Genomic DNA, 12,252 nt, shown 5'->3' with positions numbered 1-12,252 from the left:
ATAACAAAATATGAAAAAAATGGCTTATTTGGAAAAAAGTAGTTTGATAAAGAAAAATAACTAGCAAAACAATAGACCAAAATTTAGAATATATTTGCAAAAATAAGTAATAAAAAATAAAATTAAGAATGTATTTGCAAAACTAAAAAGGACAGGCTAATGCATATGGCATTATTTTAGGAAGGCACATCCCAGGAATTCTCTGTTCAGTTTTTGGCAAGCCTATTGAATAAATATGCAGGCTACTTGAACAGATTCCAAATGAAAAAACTAAAATGATGAAAATAATGGCTTACAAGGATAGATTAAAGGAAGAACTGTGTACAACTTTAGCATGTCAGTAACTAAAGAAGAAACATTATGGTTTACAAATATTTGAAACATGTAAATTTGAGGAAAAAGAATTCTTTGTGTACAAAGTTGCACAATTTTAAGTATGTTGAAAAGGCAAAGGAAATATTCCCCAAGTAATAATGTTGTTTTCCAGTTAGAACCATTCGGACAAATGATCCAATATGGGCAAGGATTAAGACCACCAAGCAGACAGAGACATTCCCAGTAACCTAAACTATGCTGACCTCAAATACATCAAGGACCATTCGGATAGGACGAAGTAGGTCAGGGCAAAACTGTAAAATCTTCCTATCCCCCAGATGTGCTTTAAATTTAGAAGGGATCTTTCCTTGGATTTAGGTCTTCCTCTGTAATTGTATTATAGTGAAGTGAGTCCTAGACTTGGATCTGTAAGGCCTAGTTTGAGCGTGCACCACTTACCCTATTCTCATCTGTATCCTCATCTGCCAATAAAGATAACGATAGCCCCCTAGACACTTGTGAGGTTTAAAAGGGCTGTTGCATATGAAAACATATTTTATGTGGTTAAAGGCAGTGCTCTTAGTGAGATATATCAATTATTAGAATGATCTCAACGTGTCAAAAGCTGTAGGATAAGGACTGTCAAAGAGCATGATGCTTGGGACTAGGCCATTAGACTGTCTTCCTGCCTAGAAGAAATCTGCTCTTCTCTGAGTCACTGTTTACCCACAGTCCTCTTAATTGGATACTGTTTTCTCTCCCAAAGTTTCTAGCCGTGAGATACGGCATTAGTCTTTCCCATTCCTCAAAGCAATTTCCTGAACATTTTTTCTCCTTCCCCTCAAAAATCAAAAATAAAAACAAAAAGCCCCAGCTAGTTTTCATTTCCTGTAACAGGGACGCCTGGGGTGGCTCAGTGGTTGAGCATCTGCCTTTCACTCAGGGCCTGACCCCAGGGTCCAGGATTGAGTACCACATCAGGCTCCCTGCAGGGAGTCTGTTTGTCCCTCTGCCTATGTCGCTGGCTCTCTGTATGTGTCTCTCATGAATAAATAAATAACACTTTAAAAAAAATTCATATAACAGATCTCTATTCCTCAATACTACCCTCATATTATAGTTATCTCTTAATCTCTGCACTATGTCCCCTTATTCCTTGAAGATTTCTGTTCCTGGTTCACTGTCATTCTCTCCAACATTTCTTCTTGAAAAACTTTTTTCAATACCTGCATAAATGATTTTTACATTCCTTGACTGTTTTCTTCTAATGATCCTGTCTTCTATCCTTCAAACATAGTTCTGAATGGTTGAAGTAGTTCATAGTTCAATATGGTTCTGCCCCAAAATTTATAATTATCAATTAACTATAATTTCCATACAATTTCTGCAGTGCCCCATAATACTTCTCATAAAACACTTTCTATATTTCTTGCTCATTCCATTTACGACCCTCAACTCAACCTTTCAGTTATACTAGGATTTCCAATGGGTTGTGCTAACTTCTGACAGCACTCCAATTTTCTTAGTTGCAGGGATGGGAATGAGACTTTGAAAACTACCTAGTTCGGGACTTAATGAAGCAAAAATGGTAAAAGCATCTGGGCCGAGAAATTTAAAAATAGTTGAATACCCCTGAAAATGGAAAACCACAGATAGAGAAAGAAGGTTGGGAAAGAAGTGAGATAAGAAAGACCACAAATTGCAGCAGTGACAAGAGTGAGTTTGTGGGAATGAAAGGCAGAGAGAGGTAGAAAAATGATAATTCTGGTAAGAGTAAGTCTGAGAAATTTAAAGTACTGGTAGCTAAAAAAAAAAAAAAGTACTGGTAGCTGAGCCAATCATGTGATGAGAAAGTCTATTGAATAGCATTGCCAATAGGTTCCTAAAAATGGAGATGGGAATCATTAGTGTTGGGAACTTCCAGGAAGTTCATTACCAGAATGTAGAAAGGGTCACTAGCTCATTCATGCATGAAAGATTTTTAACAGGACAAACGGACAAACGTGAAGAGAAGAAAAAGGGTTCTGATTCTTTGAGAAAGTTCAGGATGTCAAGATGGTTAGTTATTTAACAGTCACAGACTGTTATTTAACAGTCTCCCTACAGGAAAGGAGCTGTTGTAGGCTGATGGCAAGAAAGTGTTCATGTCAGAATGAAAGGCAGTTTTGAATAGTTTTTGAAAAAGCAATAGTACACAAACTCCTCCTTTTCATCTTGTGAGTCCAAGAACTGAGAAAAATGTACCACAAGTAAAGTGGTATAGCAGAAAAGAGGAAAAAGTATGTTGGAATCAGAATGTGTGGAGTCAAGTTCAAACTCACTGATTGCTTGAATTAGAGATCATGTGACTTTTTGAACCTCAGGTTCCTTATCTGCTAAAAGAAATTAAGAATGTCTTCTTTGCTTATGGTCCATAGAATGAAGATGGGAAATACCTAAGAAATTTACCCTATTGTTTTATTTATTATTCTTGGGGAATAAATATAATACTGTGGAGCTCTATTTACACTATTAAGTATATACATAAACACGGTGTTATTAATAAGGTGATCTCAGATGGTTTAATTTTCAACATTTTGCAAAATGTTGAAAGTGAATCCAATACTGTTTTAAAAAAATAAACCATCTTTTGGTTAAATAATTGTTAAAATAAACCAGGAAATTTTCTAGTTGATGTGGTTTGAGACCACTCAGTGCTTTTGTTTGGCTAAAGTTTCTTAATGGGGTTACATAGAAATAAAATTAAATGAGGACAGGATGTGAGGCAAATTAAATACTTTCATTAAGCTAGCAGAAATAAAAACCTTGTTAACCTTTAAAACCACTTTGTCCTACATTATGTACCTGAAAATTGTAGAGAAAGCATGCTCTTATATATCATATTGAGTAACAACGAAACCATGCAGATGAGCAATGGAATCCTAGAAAACCAAAAAAGAGTAAAATCTCATGTCATAATACACTGAATGGCAAGACTGTAGGAAAAAAAAAATGAGTTTTGAATCATTTCCCAAGTGTTGTACTTCTTTTCCCTACCTTTGCTGTTCTTCTTGGTGATATAGGATTCTAAAAGACACATTAACTCTCCAACCTGTATTTCTGAATGTGAAAAGAGGTATCATATTTTACCAACTTGTATTAGAAAATTTTAAAAATATTGTCCCAAAAGAAGAAATATAATTTACCCTTTCCAAGTATCTTCCAGTTAAATAGTAAGAGATATGAAGTGTGTGTTTTATAAATAAGAAAATCTATCTCCACAAACTATCTCCACCATATAAAGGACATGTGACTCATTGAAATGGCGTGCTTTAGTAGTTAAGAAAGCAGGCTCCAGATTTAACCTGGATTCTAATTCTAACAAGCTGTTTGGTAGCTATGTGATCTGGGGAAAGATTTAACGTCTGTATTTCTGATTTCTCCTTTGTACGTAAACAATAACGGTATCTGCACCCCCAAAGACTTGTAAAAATCGAAGCGGTATTTAGAACAGTGGAACACATAGCATGAACTCAATAAATACTAGACTTGTTATCCATACTTAAGAGAGGTATCAGAATGAATGTCCATGTTAACTTGTCTAACAAAATGCTTAATCTGACTGGTGGCAGTCCCCGAGTAAAGAGAAGAAGGAAAAAAACTATTGCCTCAAAAATTACTGTTTCTGGGTCAAACCTATAGTCAGTTGGAAATGTCAGAACCTTGTATTTAACAAAAAAAAAATCTATCACTTAGAGGTAGTTCTTCTTTTAATTGAAGATGGACAGCCACCCTAGAAAGCACTTTACATCATCCTGTACATTAATGCTATATTTTTAACAATGCTTTTGCAGGAGCATTGACAAGTATTCCCAAAGTATGCTCATTCTACCACACAGATTGTAAGGAAAACATTTAAGTAAGAAACAAAGCTTTTAAAGCTTCTGAAACTACTTTTGACTTTTTTTTTTTCTGTAAAAGACAAACTGCTGTTGAAAATGTGTGAGTACTTCTTGAGGAACACTGATAAGGCCAGGCAGGAATAGCTCTATTCATCTGAATGTATATTGAGCATCTATCTGGGGCTTTGTTGTTGTTTAGTTGGATTGTTTTGCCTAGCTCCCTTATAAGTGTTGTCTGTATGGAAGCACTATACGCAAAACAAGAGCTAGGGTATAAATTCTAAAACATTTTGAATGGTATTTTGCTTGTTGCTTGTCCAGAGCCAATATTTCGAAAGTTAGTGTTTACAAAACTAAGCTATTGAAAGAAAAAAGGATGAATAAACTACACAAAAGGAGAATTCAATTAGTATAGGGAAAGGAATACGTGCAGAAAGAAAGGCATGAAAGATGTGAGCGTGGATGGACGACTGATGCCAACAGGTGGCAGACATTAACTGGAGGGAATTGTCAATTTATTCCAAATAAAAATATTCTCCAGTGTTCCCATTTGACTCTTCCACTCTTTTCCGCTCTGGAATGATAAGCCCATCTTACTCTGGTTATCTTCATATAATCTTGGGTATCAGTAAAATGTAAATGGTCATCCTGACCTCAGTACAGCAAGAAAAGCCTTAAGAGGATTATTCTGCATCCCTCAAATTAAAAATGTTATCCAATAGCGAGCAAAAATCTTAAAGAATGCATGATGGCCTATCCGCATTGATATAGATTAGCTTCAAATCAACACAGTGTCATCTAGCATGAGATTAAAACCCTAGCCTTCCCATTTATGGACCGTTATGCTACCTTAAATTACTCTTAAAAGATATCAATCAGTCTGATGCAGACTTGTTTAAGAAAAGAGAAAAAAGTAAAGCTAAGATATAGACTCAATCTTCTTTCTCCATAGTAACAATCACATTCAAAAGCCTTCACTTAAATTCTTGTACTTAAATCCTCCATTCTGCTTCATGCACTATTAAATCTGTTGTTGAACTAACCCCACACAGTTACTATCACCATAATAATACATGTTTTAAAAACAAAGTAACAACATATTTTCTTCTAAAATATAACCAAATAATTGCAAGACATCTTATCTGCATTCTGAGGTCTACTTCTTTTGTACAAAATTGAGTCCTAGATTTTCTAATACTTTCATTCACTATTTTAGGGGAAAAAGAATCAATAGAAAATGTATAATACCATATTCCCTGGAATGATGATAAAATAGAATATTAAACAAGAAATTCTTCAAATATCCATCTCTTCCACCATTAAGCAGGTTTTCCAAGCTTAAATATTTTTGACAAAATCTCTTCAACGATGCATGCATTTTACTGCCTTTCTATCCCCAAATGTCGAATATATTGCAGTGAGTCTTTGTCTAGGATGCAAGGCCAATAATAGCACCAATTATTATAATATTCTTTGACACACTAATGCCTTTTGGTTTTGATACTTAGCCCCTCCCCCCATAAATGTCCCTGGTTTTTTACACTATACGGTACCACTGCTTTTGCATAGGCTTTTTTAGTCCCGTTTCTGTCTTATAGCTGCTATGGTTTTTTGCTCTGATTAAAGACTGACCTATTAGCTCATATGCCTTTCACTATTTGTATCCTGTTTACAGAAAGCCCAGAAACTTAAGCACCAAGAGAAACGAACTTTTCTATATGATCTAAATACTGAATGTATTCTCTCTCTTAGGTGGTCAGGAGTTTTTGATGTTTTCTACTAGTTTCTCAGCTATGTGCTACAAGCAAAGTAAGAGACTTCTCTATAAGTAGGATGGCTATAAATTATTGTCCAGTTGATAGTTTCAGGCAGGACACTCTTATGGAATCAAGGTATAAAATCTCAAGTTGCTCCATAATTAAGATCCTAACTTATTTCCATTTATGTTTTTTTTTTAAGATTTTATTTATTTATTCATGAGAGACACACAGAGAGAGAGGCAGAGAGACACGTAGAGGGAGAAGCAGGCTCTATGCAGGGAGCCCGACGCGGGACTCGATCCTGGGACCCCAGGATCAGGCCCTGGGCTGAAAGTGGCCCTAAACCACTGAGCCACCTGAGGATCCCCTCCATTTACGTTTTAAACCTCACACATTATCATGTTGTGTTCCCCCCGCCCCCCCCCCACACACACACACAAAAGTAAATGGCAAATTCCACGATGTTTTGGAGATTTGCAATCTCTTAATAATGACAGAATTTTATAATGGATTAGGTGCCCTAGTTGCCATCCAGCAGAGAAATGTTGGGGAAGAGGAGAAATAAAGACGGAAAGAAATGAAAATAACTTTTATTTTAGTAGGACTGACACAGGAAGGATGTCACCAGATGAATGCTCTATGTCAGTGACTGTATAAGAAACTGAACCTGTAGAAATGGGGTATTGATGAATCTGTAACCCAGTTTGAAGAGCTATATCAGCAGATGCTAGAACTAATTTGCAAGGAATGGTTATCAGTTAAGGATCAATCAAAAATAAATAAATGATGTCAGGTCACTAAAAGCTATTGATATACAATAGACACATATATAAGAATTAATAAATGGAGAAAATGGGTAATGACAAACTTTATTTATCATGTCATTTAGTCTCTTTTGACCACATGATTTATGTTATTTAGATACTTGCAAGCTTGCAAGCTCCAGGAAACATATACTTTACCATCATGAGAGAAAAGGATAACTAGTCATCTCTTACCAGTACTATAGATGTGTATAAATATACAATTGAATATATACCCACGCAAATTAATATAACAGAATTTTCCATTTATAAAACTTAGAGCTGGTATGGAGAGTATGCTTAAATGTATGCAAACATTGCAGCATTAATTGTTTCACTACAAGTACCTCATAGCATCTCTCTGGATGATACTCAAGAGACTTCTGAAAAATAATGGTTCAACCTAAGACATGGGCTTGTTTGTGGCAGTTAGTTAGAGTAACTGTTTCCAAGTTTAAAAACTGTGGTAAAAGCAGTAGGTTCTTAAAATTCACCCTCCTTCTGTTTCTCAGGGGAGCACTGAAAACTAACTAATAACATCAGTTTCACACAGAGCAGAAAGTCAGTTTACATGGGTTTGAAGACTCACCTTTATTGGTTTACTTCTTTTATTTTTTCCATCTTTCCTTTAAAAGATCTCCATTGATTATCCTGACACCTGCTGGCAAGGGCACAGGTGATCCTTGTCTACTTTTCCCTCCAACAACTTCCCCAAATCAAAGACTTTTTAGAGGTATTTTCAGTGACAACTAAGTGGTCATTTTTTCAGTTTAAGTATTTATGGTACTTGATTTCTAGCATTATCACATAACCATGAAAAAAAATGTCAATACTTTTTCTACTTCACATGGGCAACCACTCGACTCTTTGTATATAAATACAAGTTTGTTTTTGATATTATAATCATGATATGGGCTATGAATAAACAAACAAAAAACATGCCAGGCTTCTTCCTTAAAACACAGATAAGAATTGAATAGAATAGTAGGGGACGCCTGGGTGGCTCAGTGGTTGAGCATCTGCCTTTGGCTCAGGGCATGACCTGGGGATCCCAGGATCCAGTCCCACATCAGGCTCCCCGCAGGGAGCCTGCTTCTCCCTCTGCCTGTGTCTCTGCCTCTCTCTCTCTCTGTGTCTCTCATGAATAAATAAATAAAATCTTTAAAAAAGTAAGTGAATAGTAGGAATGGCTTCGTCTGGGTTTTCTACTATTTTTTTCCTTAATAATACCAATTTACAAATATTTAGGAAATAAACTCAACTATGTAAAAAGTAAATTGATTAGCTATGATAAGTCATGCCATTAATTACATATTTACAAAATTTGTGATTTATTTCTCAGTACCTACTCATTATGATTTACTCTGTCTTGAACTGAGTTTTGAAGCCTGCACCATTTTATGGGGTTTTTGTTGTCGTTTTGGCAAGAATCTGATGAACCTACTACATCATATATCATACTCAAAGCTATTGCACCTACAAGTGTACTCAGGAAACAACAAATATCAGAATTACTTTTTTTAGGCTTTATAAAACTCTCATATCAAGCAGCTTTTTAAAATCGTACACAAATGATGAAATATACAGTCCATCCCATTATGCAAAACCCTTCAAAAAATTAAAAGTCTTGAAAGTAAATTATCTAATTAAAATATCTATTTTAGTATCAGTAAAATTAAAAGTATGGGCCACTAATTTAGACTCTAAGAAGTGTCAAACTTATATTTTGTAATGATCTTGAGTAACCAAGCTATTTCATATTAATACTGTACATTTTATCCCTTTATGTTGCTATAATTTTGTGAGAAGGAAAAAAAATCACATGTATCTGGCAATAAAAGCAAACTTTATTAAAATATTTACTAAAAATATCCTAGATCCTGAATACATGTTTCATATGAACACTGATCTAAAGGTTTTTGAGAAAAATACAAGACAGCTTTAATTTAGAGAAGAGTATAGAAGTGAAATATATTTGCCTGGTTTTTGAAGATCTTTCTAACTTCAAGATCATAGAAGGAAGAATATAGCTTTTCAATGTTTTAACCATTAATTTTTATTATAAATGTTTTCCCAAACCATATGCATATTTAAAACAAAATACATTTCAATTCTAAGGAAACATTTCAAAAAAAATCAAAACAACTTTTTCAGGAACACAGCGGGGGGGGGGGGGGGGGGGAGCGTGTGCTGTATCACCACTGAGTGAATGGGATGGCCAAGATTTTGCATTAGTGTCCAACTGTCAGATCAGGATACTTTCTCTTCACTTTATTAATTTTAGCTCAAGAGTCCAAAATAACTTTTAGGCGTTTCATCTGGCACCTGAATCAGCACGTATTTTTAAAGTCCAGAATTCATGGTCATGTAATTTAAGTAATGAAGATATTAATGTGTAATAAATCTTTAAAAACACAAAAACCTGTTATTTCAGTATGAATATTGCTACACTAATCATAGAAGCATACTTTTATTATCTTGAGATTGTTCAGGTACTAATTTACCCTCACGTCGAATAACTAAAAATCACCATTGATTAAAAAAAGGAAATTCAAATGCCAATGATTCATAGTATTTAGGACATGTCTAGACATTTTTAGACAGTGCCATTTGCTTAAAGACTTCAGGCACCAACTGCAGGCACAGGGACAGATTGCATAAGATGTCACGTGCTTGCTGCAACTGTATGCATGTTATTGGATTTTTCAGAGCAACCCACAGCGATGAATAATTTAAGAGTTAATAAAATATTCAATCTGACTGATCCATTGGTTTAATTTTAAAATAAAAACGACTAATAAAAGAAATCACCGAGCCCCCCTCATTACCGCGCGTAAACTGCATCCCACGCAGGGAAACACCAGTTTCTAAAAGGGCTACATTTAGATGAACCGATGTCTGGGGAGGAGGGATGCAAGGGACATCCTCTGTGCTAACACTGGCCTCGGCAAGTTTACTCAAAGTTTAATTGCTCGGAGCTGTCACACGAGCTGCACCCTGCCTTCTGCGGGGCTGAAGGAGAAGACATTAGAAAGGTGCAAGTTGAACAAAAAAGGGCTCCTGGAAAATGGTCCATTTCTTTCCTAAAGCCCCTTTTCCCACTAACCGCAGGCCGGCTTGGGGAAGAAAAAGAAAAAAGAAAAAAAGACAAAAAGAAAAAAAGGAGCAACGTCTGAGGGAATATGGAGTAGACCGCTGCCCGGTTACGGTGCAGGCAGGGGCGGGAGTGGGGGGCCCGGCAGCGCCCCGCGGCAGGTGCGAGCCGAGGCCGCCGCGCCCAGGCCCCCGCCGCCCGCCCCGCGCGCGGGACGCAGCAGCTCCTCCTCCCCCCGCCGCCCCCGCTCGGCTCGGGGGGGGGCGGAGGGGGCCGCGGGGCTCCGCGTAGGTGCGTGCGAGCCGCGGAGGTGTGTTCCCGGGTTTGGCGGGGGAGGGAGGCGCCGAGGGGCGGGCGGACGGGCGGGGGGGAGGCAGCGCCCGCAGCCCTCCCCGGGCCGACCCTGCGAAGGGATGGATGCAAGTGCCGGAGGAATGCGGACGGGAGAGAGGAGAAAGGGGGACCCGGGGGGGGGCACCCGGCCGAGCCGCCGCAAGCCCCTGCCGCCCCTTAGCCTCTGCGGAGGGGCTGCCCCGCCCGGCACCCGGAGGGCCCGCCGTTCCCGCGAGGCGCCCACGCGGGGCGGGGGGGCGGGGGCCGAGCATCGCGGCGGGCAGCGCAGCCGGGGCGCCCGGGGCACCGCGGACGGCGGCCCCGAGCGGCCCCGAGCGGCCCCGAGCGGCCCCGAGCGGCCGCTGTCCCAGGCCGGAGCGCGGCTGCGGGCGCGCACGGAGCGCAGCAGACACTCCCGCAGCGTGGATTTCCAACGCTCCCGAGTGCGGGCTTCTGCCCCAACTCTCCGGGCTTAGAGGCGCAGCACGCACAGCCCGGTACAGCGCTCAGCTCCCCCCGCTCCAAGCAGCCTGCGGGCGGCGGCCTCCCCCTCGGACCTCTCCGTGGGCGCCTCAGGGGCGCGGGGCCCCCTCCAGCCCCCTCCCCGGGCCCACCCCAGCCCCGGCCGCGCGGCGACGCGGGCGGGACAAGGGCTCGTGCTGCCGAGCCAGCCCCTCGCAAGGACCTCAGATGCGTCCGTCCGGCTCAGCGGGGGGCCCGCCGGAGTCCTGTCATTTTTTTTTTTTTTAATTTTTTTTGCAGGCTGGAGGATTGCGCCCGAGTCACGGAAAAGCACGAGCAGACCAGCTCTCACAACTTTTCTGCTCTCGGGCGGGGGAGCGGGGGCGGCTCGCACCGCAAGGTCCTCGGTTGCCAAGACTTAGGCAGGTGCCCCGAGGGCGCGGCGAGCCCGGCTCGGAGCCCGGGGAGGGCAGAGGACGGGCGGGGTCCCGGGCGGCTGTGCCGTCGCCGCAGCGCGTGCGCCCTGCTCGGGCGGGCAGCGGGGAGCCGGGGGGACCGCCCGGCCGCCGCCTGGGGGACCCGCTCCCCGCTGCCCGCTGCCCGCTGCCCGCTCCCCGCTCGGCCCCGCCGGGGCCCCGCCCGCCGCCGCGGCGAGCACCACCGCCCGCAGCGCCCGCGCTCCCCGCCGCCTCCCCGCCGCCCGGCGCCCGGTCCCCGCTCGCCCCACGCACTCCGCGCCGACTTTGCAGCACTTTCCCGCGGCCCCGGGGGCGCCGCCTCCTCCGCGCCGCCCCCCGGCGCGGCGGCCCCGGGGGACCCCAGCCCGGCCCGCACCCCGGCCCGGCCCCGCCGCTCACCTCTGCACAGCTGGGGGACACCCAGGCCGAGCCCGATCAGGAGCCAGGCGGCCGCCGAGCGCTTCATGGTGCGGGCTCCGGGACGCGACCGGCCGGCCAGGGGGCGCGGCGGAGGGCAGGGTCGCCGGCGCGGGCCGCCGCGGGGAGTCCGGGGGACGCTGCGCGCCCGCGGCGCTCCTGCCACACACGGCGGGAGAGGAGAGTGGCGGCCGCGGGCGCCGGGAGGCGGGCGAGCTCGGCGGAGCTGCGGGCGGGCTCGGCCTCCGCGGCGGGTGGGTCCGGGCCGAGGCGGGCGGGCGGGCGGGGCTCCCGCGGCGGGGGCGGCGGGGACGGCGGGGATGCGCGCCCGGCCCCTGCGCTCTGGCCGCCGCGGCTGCGGCTCCCGACCCGGAGACCCGAGAACAATGCGGCGGGCGCCGGGGAGCGAGCGGCCGGGCGCCCCGCGTGCTGTCAGCGGCGGCGAGCGCGGGCCTGGGCTGCCGGGCGCGCCCGCCTCCCCCGCCCCCGGCCCCCTCCGCGGCCGTCCGCTCGCCGCCCTCGCCTCCCTCCCCCCCTCCCTCTCCCCTCCCTCTCTCGTGGCTCCTTCTGCTGGAAGACGAGAGGGAGACCACTGCTGCCACACCCCGGCACCTGCCACCGCCTCTGAAGTTCCCAGGGCGCCTGTACCTTCCCCGCGCGCGCCTGGGGCTCCGGGGTTCAGGGAAGCCCCTCCGTGCCGGCGAGTCCCGGTTCCAGCTCCGACTTCAC

The 12,252-nt window shown here is 43.8% G+C and overlaps 1 protein-coding gene across 2 annotated transcripts in view; it reads right to left on the bottom strand.

The window, feature by feature from the left end:
- Window positions 1-12,039, bottom strand: part of EDIL3 (EGF like repeats and discoidin domains 3) — a 388,297-nt gene extending 376,258 nt beyond the window's left edge. Inside the window, exon 1 of one of the 2 annotated variants that reach the window (XM_072736863.1) lies at window positions 11,506-12,039. In XM_072736863.1, the coding sequence (XP_072592964.1) occupies window positions 11,506-11,572 (67 nt within the window). In that variant the 5' untranslated portion in view covers window positions 11,573-12,039. The remainder of the gene's footprint in view (window positions 1-11,505) is intronic. The other variant, XM_072736862.1, reaches the window with a different exon arrangement.
- Between the last annotated feature and the right edge of the window lie 213 nt (window positions 12,040-12,252).

Source organism: Vulpes vulpes, chromosome 14 (genome assembly GCF_048418805.1).
Source record: "Vulpes vulpes isolate BD-2025 chromosome 14, VulVul3, whole genome shotgun sequence".
Lineage (NCBI taxonomy): Eukaryota > Metazoa > Chordata > Mammalia > Carnivora > Canidae > Vulpes > Vulpes vulpes.
This window is presented reverse-complemented; position numbering and strand designations above follow the sequence as displayed.